The sequence below is a fragment of the Sander lucioperca genome, chromosome 24, assembly GCF_008315115.2.
Source record: "Sander lucioperca isolate FBNREF2018 chromosome 24, SLUC_FBN_1.2, whole genome shotgun sequence".
In the NCBI taxonomy this organism is placed as follows: domain Eukaryota; kingdom Metazoa; phylum Chordata; class Actinopteri; order Perciformes; family Percidae; genus Sander; species Sander lucioperca.
In genome coordinates, this window is record NC_050196.1 from 2,536,695 (window position 1) to 2,551,965 (window position 15,271).

The 15,271-nt window shown below is 40.7% G+C and overlaps 1 protein-coding gene across 4 annotated transcripts; it reads right to left on the reverse strand.

Moving 5' to 3' along the window:
- Positions 1-172: 172 nt before the first annotated feature.
- kynu (kynureninase) lies at positions 173-14,541 on the reverse strand. 4 transcript variants are annotated; one of them, XM_031297806.2, is made up of 14 exons: positions 14,272-14,541; positions 9,791-9,982; positions 9,166-9,286; positions 8,745-8,827; positions 6,984-7,045; positions 5,356-5,427; positions 4,738-4,812; positions 4,299-4,445; positions 3,906-4,004; positions 3,554-3,627; positions 2,439-2,491; positions 1,881-1,966; positions 1,182-1,412; positions 173-392 (listed from the first exon to the last, which is right to left on the reverse strand). In XM_031297806.2, exons 2-14 carry the CDS (start codon positions 9,957-9,959, stop codon positions 273-275), a joined length of 1,392 nt encoding a protein of 463 aa, XP_031153666.2. In that variant the 5' UTR covers positions 9,960-9,982; positions 14,272-14,541; the 3' UTR covers positions 173-272. The 4 variants fall into 4 exon arrangements, with proteins under 4 accessions (XP_031153666.2, XP_031153665.2, XP_031153664.1 ...); XM_031297805.2 differs by having other exon boundaries at positions 9,791-9,988; positions 14,272-14,540; XM_031297804.2 differs by lacking the exon at positions 14,272-14,541 and adding an exon at positions 10,729-11,005.
- Positions 14,542-15,271: the final 730 nt, after the last annotated feature.

The window sequence follows — 15,271 nt, forward strand, 5'->3', positions numbered from 1 at the left end:
AAGCCTTTTAAATTGTTAACATTGTAATAAACATTTCTATATTTTCTACTTAAATTTGACTATCCTAATTTGATTCACCTACAGTACATTCTAACCACCCTCCTTTCAACCACTTCTAGTCTTTAATCATTTAATAACTTTCAATAAATAAATATTTCTTTTTGGAACCACGTCACTGTGCTTCAGTGTTTTAACTATGTAATAACAATATGTAATTACAACAATGCCACACAACCAATTTATTTTGGGAGAGTACATAGTACATAGTTCATTCATTGGCTGCCGGCGGTGAGCGCTGATCCCAGTGTTTGGACGAAGCGGTGAACGTCGCTAAACGAGTTGTAGAGCGGCACCGGAGCAACTCGCAGCACATTAGGCTCCCTCATGTCACACTGAAAGACAAAAATAAAAGGACAAAGTTAATGATCATTAAAGGTGCTGTAGGTAGGATGGTGAAGATCCAGGACTTAGCCAAAAAATTTGAACATCAACAACTTCTCAGTCCCTCCCCCCTTTCCTCTAAAGCCCAAAACGGTCTCCTAAGCCCCTCCCCCCACAAGGGAGAATGAATGCGTGTGCATGAGCAGTGATTGACACGCAGTTAGACACCCCCCCTGGCCCTGATTGGTGCATCTGAACAGTTAGACACCCTCCCTGGCCCTGATTGGTCCATCTGAACAGTTAGACACCCCCCCTGGCCCTGATTGGTCCATCTGAACAGTTAGACACCCCCCCTGGCCCTGATTGGTCCATCTGAACAGTTAGACACCCCCCCTGACCCTGATTGGTCCATCTGAACAGTTAGACACCCCCCTGGCCCTGATTGGTGCATTTGAACAGGAAGCTGTGGATTTTTGTAAATCTCACTCCAGGCTGTAGGTGGAGCCAGAGGAGCTGGATTTTTTTTAATGACCTGCTTCATGTAGTTCTACTAGAACATAGGGTCAGTTTCAGCAGATATGACAGAAAGTTAGTTTTAGAAGTCTCACCTACTGCATCTTTAACAGGAAAAGGGTTTTAAAAGTCTGTCTCTCTGTTCATGCCCAGTGTACGAGGATGTTAATAACATTTTTTGGTTTGACCTAAAAACACTTGTGTGCACGGAGTTCTGGCTCAAAACGCTGCTTTAAAACCAAAACGTAGTAATTCAAATGTAGCCTAAAAGCTGCTGGGGTACTCACAGCGACTCCCCTCTTCTCCAGCTCCCGGAAGATTTTCAGGATAGGAACGGAGAAGGAGAGCGATAGCTGGCAGCCTCTCTGCTGAGGGTCCGAGGGCGTGACGATGTGGACGTGGGCTTTGTGAGGCTGAGCGGCGTCCTTACTGTAATAATGCTGGATCAGATACTCCAGGTAGCCTGTCAACAGGAGAGACTTCCTCCGCAACGCCTGCATACTGGTCATGTTAAACACCTGGCAAAATGTATGATAATATATGTTTATACTTATATTGTTTATATTCTTTTTATCCTTCTTATATTTTAATGTGTGACATGCTCCAAGAACACCATGACAAATTCCTTGTATGTGCAACGTACTTGGCAATAAAGCCCTTTCTGATTCTGAAAATCAAAACGTCAGTGTTAATCACTTCTTAAAATGACCTAAGACGTATATTTAGAGGTTTTTGTTTTAGAGTTGTGACATACTATACTATGACTTTTTTCAACATACTATACTATGACTTTTTAACACTTTTCGGCATACTAGCTAATGTTTAAAGCTAATGTTTCTGTGTTGTGTCACAGGGCAATGGCAATACATCATCTACTCAATAGAGGAATTAAAGAGCCATTAATTAAAATTTGAGAGCTTATTTTAAACCACTTTTTTAAGGGAAGTTGTGAAGCCATTAATTCTGAGCATGACTGAGTGCAGTACCTCCAAACTGGCCTGCAGGGGGCAGACAAGCAGGATGGGCTGGTTGGACAGTCGGAAGCCGCTCACTCCAGGCTGCAGCTCCATGACTGAGAACGCAGAAAACACTGTTCACCAGTCTGTATCTTTTAACATTAAAATGTCTGTAGAACATATTTACATTTTGGAATTGCATTATGGGATATTTATCTGCGCTCCGGCAACTAAGGTAGGCAGTTTTCAAAACTGTATTTGGCCAAAATGTAGTATACAGTATGCAAACAAAAGAAACATCTACCCGGATGTCGTACTGATTCGGAGAGAATCTCCAGTATGCCTCAGACCAGTCTATCTCGCCTTCTGTATCCCACAATGCAAAGCGCCGCAACAATCACAACAACCGCGGCTTGCCGTTGTGGCCAACAACTGTAAACTTTTCACACTTTTTTATGCGAGAAATCAACTTGAATGTGGGCAGTTTTACCAAAATGAATGGCCAAATGCAAATTTGCTCCGACAAAAGACAAACTAGCATCATGTTGCAGTGCAGGGTTATAAAAAAAAAAAAAGTATTTCCTTTACCGTTATTCATCTGGAACCGAGTTTTCAGGTCATGTCCCCACCATCCCAGCAGCCTGCAGGAGACGGTGACAGAAGAAGACAGTTGTATTAAATTTGATTTTATTAGGATCCCCATTAGCTGATGCAGAACATCAGCTACTCTTCCTGGATGAATCCGTCAGCGGCAGAAGAAGTATTCAGATTACTGCAGTAAAAATACTGATACCACACTGTAACAATACTCTGTTACATGTAAGTCCTGCATTGAAAATGTTACGTAAGTATCATAAACCGTTTCCAACAGAGTGAAAGCAGAAAATGCAGAAAAAACATAAAAAAATGTTTTTTAAAAAGTCACAAAAAGCACCCAAAATACCCCAAAAAAGCAAGAAAGCCAGCTTTAGTTAATGAATATTAGGGGTGGTGGGGGGGATCCATTAATGTATGTAGGAGTGTATTATTCAACGTTTTTTAAAGAAGAAAAAGAAAATCCCAATACTCAACACTATCGAATGTGTTTTGCGTCCAAAGTAACTGTTAGAAATATTCTGCGTTCATTCTGAATCTTCTGTAATGATTTTTCTCAGGTGTTTTTCAGTATTTTGATAAACAGAAATGTTCGTTAAAAAGGTATATAATGTAAATCTACACAATTTAAAGAGGGTGTCTATACCAACGTTTTTCTTTTTTTTCCAAGATCATTTTTTGGGTTTTTTTAGGCCTATATTTTTTAAAGGACAGCTGAAGACATGAAAGGGGAAAGAGAGGGGGAATGACATGCAGCAAAGGGCCGCAGGTCGGAATTGAACCCGGGACCGCTGCATCGAGGAGTGACCTCTATATATGGGCGCCCGCTCTACCAGCTGAGCTCTCCGGGCGCCCTGTCAGTACTAACTTAAGGAAAAGGTACTGGTTATTTTCAGCCAGGACATGATCCGTTCTCCATGGATTTCTTACAGTGTAACTAAAGCTGTAACAGATGAATGTAGTGGAGTAAAAAGTACAATATTTCTCTCTGAAATGTAGCGGAGTAGAAGTAGAAAGTGGCATGAAAAGAAAAGACTCAAGTAGAGTACAAGTACCTCAACATTTGGACTCAAGTAAAGGGTTAATGAAAGGCCACGGGAAGCACTCACGCAGGTTGGATGGTGTCTCGATGTTTCTCGTGGATAAACGCCCCGGCTAGACCACCAGCACCTGAGTTTATATACTGGGAGAAAGCAGACAGCCGTCACGTATACATCCACTATATTTGTGTTCTCATATTCAGTCATGTGGAAAATTCACCCCGAAACACGCTTGAAAATAACATTAGAAGAGACAAAGCTAGTCTATATCGACAACGTTTCATTTTCAGGGAAAATTCAGGGACACCTGAACAATCCTGGAAGCTTCAGACTTCAGATCTCTGCAGGGTAAATCCAGACAGCTAGCTAGACTATCTTCCAATCGGAGTTTTCTGTTGCACGAAAAAAAGACAGAGCGTACCTTGTAGGAGCACCAGCAGGCGAAGTCCACTCCCCAGTCGTGCAGCTTCAGCTCGGCGTTTCCCGCAGCATGGGCGCAGTCAAAACCCACGTAACAGCCCTGAGAGACCAAAAACTATGATTAGACCATTACACACACTACTGTTTGGATGGCTTCCAGTTTCTAAAGAGTGAGGATTTTTACTTTTAATACTTTACCTACTACTTTTCTGATGATATTTACAGACTTTTACTTAACTAACATTTTTAATGCAGGACTTTTACTTGTCCTCTGTGTGTCTGTCTGTCTTTGTGTATATATATATATATATATATATATATATATATATATATATATATATATATATATGTGTGTGTGTGTGTGTGTGTGTGTGTGTGTGTGTGTGTTGGTTACCTTCCTCTGGCCAGCCTCGGTGATGGCGGCCATGTCGAACAGCTGGCCGGTGTAATACTGAACGCCGCTGAACATCACCACAGCGATGGAGTCGCCCTCCTTCTCGATGGCCTCCAGGATGTCGTCGGTTCTCAGAGTCTCTTCTCCCTGAACCGTGGATCACACCGTTTACAATTTGTTCTGAAACCTCGCTCCTCATCTTTAATAATTGTATTCAAATACTAGGCCTGTAACAATTCTTACATAATCATCTTGTGAAAAAGACCATCACTTTGAGCAGAATGGATTATTCAGTGAAAATACAACCGAGAATGTAGTTTAATCTCAGTAACGATGGTATATAAGGTTATTACTGTCGCTCTGTTCAAGACAATTAATTGTAAAGCAAAAATTAGAATTGTTACAGCTCTGCTAGATAGAAAGACTAAATGCCTCGTACCGGTCTGGGTGACAGCAGCAGCATGCTCTTCTGAGGGTCCAATCCTTGCAGGCGGATCTGAGACTCCACCGCGTACTGAGGGAAAGACCAGTTGGTGTAAAGACCATTTAAAACAATTAATTAAAAAAAGTGTATATTGGAAATAGTTACCGACCCTGCCTTTAAATGCTTAATCGTGCAGTTTTCTGTTTGCCAGCACGCACTCCAGCACACACGTTAACCAGCCAGCACACATGCCAGCCAGCATGCACACCAGACAGACAGACAGACAGACAGCACGCACTCCAGCACACACGTAAACCAACCAGCACGCCAGCACAAACCTAGTGAATAAACACCACATTGTTATGGTGAAAAATAAGTACAGATTGCAAACCCAAGCCAGCCAGCACAGACGCCAGCATGCACACCAGCCAGCCTTTTATTGCAGCTGACATCAATCAATCCACTTGACAGAGGTGCTTTCCCCCTTCACATTAGTTTTCAGTGTGTGCCATGACTGTGGCTGTGTTTGAAATCACTCACTCATTCACTACTCCCTACTCACTTTATTACAACATGTTTGAAACTGACCCTTACCAAACAAACATGGGGGGGGGGGGGGCGCGCTTCACTCACGTGGTCTGAAGGAAAGGCCTTCTCCTCCAGGAGGATTTTGTGCCGCCCTGATGTGGGTTTGTAGAAGGAAAGCTGCAGAATAATGGCATTAAGAAAGGACCGTTAAATGTCTGGGCTTCAGTTTTAGCTATTCCTATGCCTCCTAATGTAGGAATTGAACATGTAATAACTGTAGTTTATTTTCCGTGTTGGAGGCAAAGCTCCGCACCAGGGAAACTCGGCTGTATCTTAGCCAACAGTAACGTTAATCGGTGCGGGCTGACCTCATGTAGCTCCCGTCCCCTGGCAGCAGGGGGGAAGGCTGGGAGGCTGGGTGACTACTGTCCAAAATCAGCACAGCCCATCAGGTGTCAGATCCATGGAAAAGAGAGGGCAAACTGCTTTCTAATTAACATTTAGGATGTAAAATTCATTCGCCACTCATGCTGATTACCAGGGCTCAGCGGGCAGACCTAAAGGCCCTGAACACCCACACAGGTGTTTATAGTTAATGTGGCTGATTGGACCTTTCCCAGGACTGTGTGGGTGTGGTTAGACTGAGTGATTGACATCTTCCTGAGTCCACTGTTAGTGCTGTTGCACCTGTTAGGGCGGGACAAATGACACCTTTTGTCATCCTTATTGGTAGAAAGAATTTGTGACCTAATAAGTTCCCATTAAAGCTGCGGCCCACCTTCAACCTGAACAGAGTCTAATCAGCCAGATTAACTGAAAACACCTGTGTGGGTGTTCAGAGGCTTTAAGTTACTGCTCCCCCAGAAAATAAACAGCAGGGTGCAGATTCTAGATATAGTAATTCTGATAAGTAGCTAGTCTTCATTCGCAAATGAAATTATTAACGACATAACTTCACTTCTTCATGCTTCTCTCCGTCTGCTGTCTGTCAGATTGCTTAAAGTGGATCTGGGAAATGATGCGTTCATGAAGTATCGACTTGCTGGGAATTAATAGCGTTAGTTGATTCAATTTATTTGTAAAGCACGCTTTAAAAAACAATCTGTTTAATCTTTGTGTTTGGGGAATGGTATCAAGTTTTTTCAAGTCAAAAGGCTCAAGCCCAAGTGAAGTCACGAGTCATTGGTGTTGAGGTCCAAGTCAAGTTGCAAGTCTTTCCTGAAATTCTCAAGGAGAGGCTAAAGTAGAATCCTATAGATACCTAGGGACAATTATTGACTCTAAATTAAATTTCCAGGAGAATTGTGAGGCTGTCTGTAAAAAAGGACAACAGCGTCTATACTGTTTGGCAATCACTCTGTTAAACAAATTATTTGCACAAAACACACAAGCACTTTGGTCATGCACTGTTTTCTATTCTTTTTATCCATGTTTTACTACCTGTTTTTATATGTTTTAATGTTTTGTGTGTTGCATGTTATGTGGTGGTCTACAAAGTTTTAAGGATGTCCTGCCTCTTAGACTGTAAACCTAGTTTACCTACGGGTACCAATAAAGTAACCTAACCTAACCTAAAGTCATCAAATTTGTGACTCGAGTCTGACTCGAGTCCAAGTCATGTGACTTGAGTCCACACCTCTGATCGTTTTTACTCAGTTGACAGGTGTTTGATCATGAACTTCTAACAATTGTTTGCATGTAGAGAAGGTAAGACGTGACAGACTGAATGTTACCAGTAGAAGGTGGAGATTAACCGTCAGGCCGTTCATCAGCGCCACCTCTTCAGGTTTCGCTCCTGGAAGACACGTATTTATTGTTCAGCAGCATATTAAGCATCCATGTCCATGTGGGCTGTATCTATATACACACACACAACATAACCAACTGTTCTGCAAGGCACAAAACTTGTATAAACGTGTTTTGAATCGATTAACCGATTATCTAAATAGTTGGAACTAATGCATTCATCTTTGCAGCTATTTTATGACATTTGTAGACAAAACCATTATTTAATCATAAACTTAACGAATAGATTTGCTTATAATTAAAATAATAGTTAGTTGCCACCGGACACAAACTAAAATTAGGAAATAGGAATTAACCGAAACTCGTATAAACCTACACGCTGTAGCTGTAGCTTACACACACAACCTGAACATAAAACCAGAGTGTACCTGAACACAACCTGAACATAAAACCAGAGTGTACCTGAACACAGCCTGAACATAAAACCAGAGTGTACCTGAACGCAACCTGAACATAAAACCAGAGTGTACCTGAACACAGCCTGAACATAAAACCAGAGTGTACCTGAACGCAACCTGAACATAAAACCAGAGTGTACCTGAACACAACCTGAACATAAAACCAGAGTGTACCTGAACGCAACCTGAACATAAAACCAGAGTGTACCTGAACACAACCTGAACATAAAACCAGAGTGTACCTGAACACAACCTGAACATAAAACCAGAGTGTACCTGAATGCAACCTGAACATAAAACCAGAGTGTACCTGAACATAACCTGTAACAAAATGTTGCCACCTGGGCTCACAAACTAAAATTAGGAATTGACCGAAACTCGTGTGAACTTATACACTCTTGGAAATATGTTTTTTGTTACAGACTTACTGTATTTCTGAGAAGCAGATTTGTTTAACGTACATGTATGTGTACTTTGGACCACACAAAAGGTGCAGTGACCTGAGCAAGCTGCTTCACCAAGGAATTAACAAAAGGTTGCAGAAATAGTTACATTTGATTATATTTGATCACATCTACAGAATAACACTGCTGAAGAACGGCTGAGCTTCCTGGTTTCTCCAACACATTCTCACTCCCATCGCATCAAAAATAGCCACGCTTGGTCAGGTATCTTTGGTTTGTTATGGACGCAAAAAGTCTCCTTAGAGTCATATTGAGACGCTATATCGGGACACTTGGCGTCACTTTTTGACGCTCTGGGTCGGGACGTACGTTTAACTGACATGCTGCACAAGAACGGGGCAATTAGGTTTAGGGAAAGATGGTGGGTGGGGTTACATAATGTATGTTTCAGTGACACATGGGACATGAACCCCAGTCTTCTCTCCTGGGTGAAATATTGTTTCTGCCTTTTTGTTGATTTTTTCAATGTTTTGTTTTTTTTCCGCCCTTTTTTCAGCGTTTTGTGATGTTTTTGTTTGTGGCTATTCAACATCCCTAATATGTTAATAGACATTCATTTCAAAATACAAAACATTACACTTGATAATGTATTGTATCCATAACACAAGGAATGGGCCGAGTCCGGATAGACTTGCCGTTTGGTCCGGTTGCGGACCGCGATCCGGACTTTGAGAAGCGCTGAGATAAAGGGGGATTTCTGCGTCGGTATCTGATGCTGAGAGCCACTAACCAAGCGTCAAGATTTTACCAGTTGGGAGTGAGAACTGAGTCAGAGCTTTTTAGGCTGAGAGGAAAAGCTAAGCGACTCAGAGAGTTTGCCTCTTACCAACAACATTGGCCATGAGTTCCTCTATGTTGTTCTCAGCCCATGCCCAGGGTCGGGAGCCTTCGGTGTGACCGTGGATGGCCCTAGAAAAAGAGTTTATCACTTTAGTTCAGTCACTTTACTATCCCAAATGTCAGGAGTGCGAGATACAAAAACGCAAGACAACAATACAGCACTTCCTTAAAATCACCTCACCTGTGCCTCTAGAAATCTGGTTTTAAACTTCTAAACTTCTTCTTTACATACATACATACGTACTTATCAAATCATTTTCAAATTCACTAAGTTTTAGTGTCTTTCTATGTTTGTTATGATTGTATTTTCTGTTTTTGTCTTTGTAATTTGACTCAATGACATTGGCGATCTCTCGAGAGTAAGTAAATAAAGGTTGAATGAATGTCGAATATACGACTCGACCTACGCTTTGGCCCACTTGTCCAGCTCCTCTTCCACGTATTTCCGGGCCGTTTTGGGCTGAAGCCCCAGGGAGTTTCCCACCAGGTAGATGCATTCCTCGGCCCCGTCGACCAGCGAGAGATCAGCTGCAGAAACATCACAGGAAGTTATCCTACAACTGAGATGCTCAACCCTTTAATGTTACACTCATTGTCTATTAATGGATTAGTTGGTTCAGTTTGCTGTCTCAGAGGAGAGAAGAAAGTATTCACATCACACAAGTTTACCTGTTTAACATCAAAAATGTATATATAGTTGGAGATTAATTTATCAGTTGACAACTAATCGATTAATCTTTGCAGCTCGTCTTTCCTTCATTTTAACTTGTTGCTTTTAAGTCAACAGAACCACAAAATAGTTTATCATGCGTAGAAAAAGAAAGTGTCCAAAAAGTGTTTAAAAAAAGTGTCAAAAAAAGCATTTTTGTTGGTGTTTTTTCTATGTTTTTGTCGTTTTTTTTCAGCATTTTTGTTGCTTTCTCTTAGGGTTGCTTTCTGGATTAATAGATGGAACCATGGTGGAAGTTTGACTTTCTTTTCATAAATCAAAATAGTTGGAGATTCATTTAACACAGATGCACCTGTACTCACAGGGAGGCAGATCTTTGATTTTGGGCACCAGGAACTGGTCCCTGAGATGTCTGAGGGCGTCATGCTGGTCCAGATGTGCAGCCACCTCTGCATCGGTCGGACCGCAGCCCAGCGAAGCCGAAACTCGCTCCAAAGTTTCTCTCGCCGTCGAGCCAACTAACGGGTCCATTACGGAGGGATCGGGAGGTCGAGCTGAAACTTTAAAAGAAATAAAACCACAAACAGAAAAGGGTTGAGAAGCCAGCAAGATATGCACGTTGCATGTCCACTGTGTGTGTGTGTGTGTGTGTGTCTGTCTGTCTGTGTCTGTGTGTGTGTGTGTCTGTCTGTGTGTGTCTGTCTGTCTGTCTGTCTGTCTGTCTGTGTGTGTGTGTGTGTGTGTGTGTGTGTGTGTGTGTGTGTGTCTGTCTGTGTGTGTCTGTGTGTGTGTGTCTGTCTGTGTGTGTGTGTCTGTGTGTGTGTGTGTGTGTGTGTGTCTCCGTCTAACTCCTCCCCCTCCAGCTTCTCAAATGTAAGGATTTACTTTTTTGCCCTTTTTTATATTCATCACAAATCACTTCATTACAAATTGATTATTTGATTTTTTTGAGACCAAATAGGTCGCCTTGGAACCTCCACAACACCGCGTACATAGTTTCCCCTTTTTTTTCATTCCCACGAGGAATTACCTCTAATGTAACGTTACCCTTTGTTTTTATATTTTGTTAAAGTTAAAAAAAAGATAAATTACTTTCCATGTATGTTATTACAATTATCAAGACATATCTCATCTCTGTTCATGCTGCACAAAATAATTACAACCAAAGTTGCTTGTTTATTTTTCATAAAAACAATAATAAATATATAGTATTTATAAAACTTTATCCAGTATTAAGTGATATCGCTGCAGACGGCAGCTGTGAAACAAGCTACAACCTAAGTTAATACGACAGCTTTACCTTCACAAAAGTGTGGGGGGGAGAACGCAAAGTTTTGGTTCTCTGGATCTTCATCAAGACTATAAACAATGTCCTCAAAGATATACAGGAACAAAGAAATAAGACGAAAAGAATTTAGGGGGGAAAAAGGAAAAATGTAAGAAAAAAGGGAGGCAAAAAACAGAAGAGAACAGCTGCAAAGAGAGGAAATATACCGCTTCATTAAAACTGTACATGTTGGGAATGTGCAGCTTTGAAACGGTGGGGAAGAAACAGACGGGGGGGCAGGGACAACTTCCTCTTCACCGTTCTTCACACTTCCTCCCAACACTTCCTTGTTCCTGACTAACATGGGACTGAACTAACCAATCAGAAGCTAGGAGGACTTATAGCCTGAGGAAAATATAAATAAGAATAACTTTAAAAAAAAGTATATCTGCTCACGCTGTTAAAAAAGTAAATATCTTTAACTCTGAGTACATTTTAAATGGGCTACTTTTACTTAAGTAGAATATTGTTGTACTCTTTCCACTTCTGGCTATAACACCAGTAACAGTTCAGTTCAGTCATTTTACAATCCAATCACAGTTACATTAGGGTTAGTTTAACATCAGTCAGTCCTACATCCTACATTCAAAATGTTCAAAAAGGATATATAGAATGTGACATTTTGCTTTTTGAACTTTTTCCTATTTGAACTTTGAACTGTGTGCATTATGAAGGTAAATATGGTGCAAAAAGGGAGAGCTTGTAGAATACAATGTGAGAACTTGCAGAACAAAAAATCTGAACTTGTATGTTAAAATTTGCACTTGTAAAAATTTAATTTGCACTTGTAAAAATAAAATTTGCACTTGTAAAAAATATTCACACACATGTGATCTGAATTTGAAGTCATACAAAGAAAAAAAACATGAGAGCTTGTAAAAAAAATCTGAACTTGTAAGTTGAAATTTGCACTTGTAGAAAATGTTCACACACCTGTATTCTGAATGTGAAGTTACAGAAAAAATATTCACAAATGTGTAGATTGATATTTACATGAACACAATGACAGCTGCAAACTTATAATGCAACATTTACTCCTATACTTTTTTTTTTACTCTGGTTCATTTTCCATCACAACCACAACTCAGTGATTACAACCTCTGGAATCTGTCACTGCAACTTCACATATGTGCTCTCTCGCATCACAAAGTGGCCAATCTGCGCACCTCGACTTTCACAACACTCTTGACGATACATTTGGTGCAAAACTAATTTGTACCTGTGGACTTAGGCTGTGGAGCTCTGAGATAACAGAACGGGAAAAGCCTTCTTATATACAGTCTATGGGAAAATCAGGGTTTCTATCGCCAGATGAGGGACAACTCTGTCTGGCTTATTTATGTAGCATGGAAACTTAGTTTAGTAGGAATAGCATGCTAGCGTTAGCTAGCTAACTAGCAGCCAGCCCGCTTCTAAATAAATACCTTTTAATTGTCTAAACATTTTTAACAGTCAAACTAAAACACTGGCGGTGAGCTCCACGGCCTGCAGCCGCAGACGGACCGTCATCAGTGGGTAACAGGTGCCAAGTTTCGCATCCCTGCCGAGAATTGCATCCACTAGGGAAAATAATGATTTTATAAGGCAAAGTACTGTTTAAAAACTAGGCAATAGTAAATCTCTTTGTCATGTTCATCAATAATGATTAGGATTTTAGAAGGTTTAGAGACATCAATGTTTTATCAGACTCTGTAGTAGCATTTCCTTGCTACCTAGATGCAATTTTCGGCAGCAATGAATTCTGCAGAAATTATTGTTTCTGCCCAAGCGGGTGCAATTCTTAGCAGGGATGCACAACATCAGCAAAGCAAGCTGTGGTCATGGCCGGGGGATGGGCCGCTGCTACCGGATGTGGGGCTCTCCGTGTCCCGCTGGAGCTCCGACTGCAGGTGTTTCGGTTTAACGAGAGACCATGTTAACTGGCGACCATCAGCCAAATGCGTCTGCTGTTGTCGTAGTGACGACAGCTGTTGAAAACGGGAAGAGAATACGTAGCTGTCCGCGTGAATGCCGTTTTGTTAAGTTGTCATTAAAATGTTAAAACATAACGACGTTTACGTTACCTCTCTGATTTGTCTTTGGAGTCTTCTCTGAGGAAACTTGTCAGTCGCGTTTTGAATGTGGCTTGCTGTTAAGGAAAACAGGAAGACAGCGTTGCTCTTCCTGTTACAATGTTTATAATCTAATAAACGTTTTATTGAATGGACCTATTAGTCTTCAGAGCTTGTTTAAGTAAACACATGTCACGTAGAAAACAATGTAGCCCTTTTAAAAGTAGAAAATAAATTAATAAACAACTTGGATTCGAACTCGTGCCATTGTGGGAAAATATAAACGATTCAACAGTCTAACGCACTACGCCATCACATCGCATTGTTAATATGTGGACATGGCATGATATGAACTCAAACGTCACACAGAGTCGCTGAAAATCAGGAGGATCCAGATCAAGTTGTGACCATACCCCACTGCATGCAAAAAACTGACAAGCTGCTCTTGCTCAGAAATTGTCGTTAATTTGTTTGAGTCCCACAAAATGCACATGTCTGCTTGTAAGCACATTGAAATAAAATTGAAACTTAAATGTCCATCTCTGATAAACCAAATAATAAATCAATAAATAAACATGATTTCACGGGATTCGAACTCGTGCCATTGTGGAGGAAAAACAAGAGACAACGAACCAACTCAGTGCGTTAAAGGATCTATAACAAAGTCAGGTAAGTATAGCATCAAAATATCTCATATATCGTATCTTTAAATCAGGAGGATCCAGATCAAGTTGTGACCTTGTCCATGTACATAAGACCATTTTGTTATTTTACTGGTTTCCAACACAAATAACAGCCATTTAAAACCAGATCATTGTTATAAAATGTTGATGTGGCAATACTTGCTTAAGTTAAAATATCCCACATCAGCTTCACAATAAAGAAATTCAAGGGAAAAAAAAAATGCATAGAATTGAGCAGTGGAGGGCCATTTGCCAAAAACAGTAGGGGAAGTAGGCCTACATCCTCTGCTCAAACTTTTTGGATGAAGCTTTTGATGTCCTTTTGGGACAGTCAGTGGGGAGAACAGTTGAACATGCCAGGGCAGATGAATAGTGTAAAAGAGCATAAACAGATATGAAAGCAGTGCAGGTGAGGTTGTGCATTTGTGTAACTGTGCAAAGGGGCATGGCAGAGATAATGAAATAATGATGTGCAAAACAGAGCATAAATGATTAGATTCAACTTTAACTTTTAATTGTTGCAGAAAAATTCACCATAAATGCACAAAATGTTCAAAATTTCAATTTTGCTCAAAAGTGAAGCTCGCAGCACACACACACACACACACACACACACACACACACACCCCCATGTTGAACCCAAAGTAACACCCTAGGCTGCAGCTAAACCTTATAATGGCGGGAAACCCCGTGGAAAGCTAGAACACCAACAACATTTCACTCAGTTACATTAAAAACCAACTGTATGACTCTTTTTAAAGAAAGAAAAGCCCCCGACTCACCGTTAGCAGAGACAGCAGTCAGACTGAGTGAACCCAGAGATGATCTTTGACCTCTTTGTGTTTAGCCTCCAGTTAATCATTGCTCTAACTAACCTGCGGTAACAGACACAAAACATGGAACTCTGGGATCAGACTAATTCCTGTTAGCAAACGTCCTTCTGTGCAACACGTGGGTTCCCCCTTTTCACAGTTTCACTTTCTCCACACAATGTGAAAAACAACACTGTAGATTTAACCCTTGTGTGACCGTGCCTGTGTTTAACAGAGAGAAAACTCCCTGAATGAGGACTTCTCCTAGAATGAGCCCAACATTACCAAAAGTGAAAGAGGTGTTTACAGGTCCTGGGGCGAGGCTGCGTCTAGTATTTGGGATGCAGAGATGCACAAGTACTATCTCTTGATAACAAATATTGTAGACCACATATGCAGTACCTTCAAAAAATATATGTGGAATAAATGTCCACTTTAGTGAAGAAAAGCATTATGACAGCTGTGTTGTAATAAAAACGAGAGACACACACACACACACTCACACACTCACACAGACACACAGACACTGATGCATGCACACACACACACACACACACACACACACACACACACACACACGTATCCAGATCCTTTACTTTAGTAAAAGTACTAATACCACACTGTAAAAAATAATCTGTTACAAGTAAAAAAATCTGCATTGAAAATGTTACTTAAAGTATATTTTAACAAAAATTCCATACGTTTACTTTAGAACATCCAGTAAAACCGATGCAGGGGTTTCCCACATTATAAGGTTTTGGGCAGCACCTAAAGATGAATGAATGAAACTAAAATACTTTTCTAAGATCTAATGATTGTAGTTGGACTTCTTTAGCTTTAAGTTTAGTCTTTAAGCTTGTTCAGTGTTATGTATTTATTTTCTGCTCTAGCTTTTCCAGCGTTTCAGACACAGATATGGTGATAATAACGCTCCAAAATGATGTGAAAAAGAGACGCACAACTACCACAA

Coding starts and splice junctions, on each gene's coding strand:
- kynu (XM_031297803.2), bottom strand. CDS start 10,930: ATGAAGCGGTATATTTCCTCTCTTTGCAGCTGTTCTCTTCTGTTTTTT. Junction 9,989..10,728: donor CCCCCCACACTTTTGTGAAG/GTAAAGCTGTCG, acceptor TTTCTTTTAAAG/TTTCAGCTCGACCTCCCGAT. Junction 4,005..4,298: donor CCGAGGCTGGCCAGAGGAAG/GTAACCAACACA, acceptor TTGGTCTCTCAG/GGCTGTTACGTGGGTTTTGA.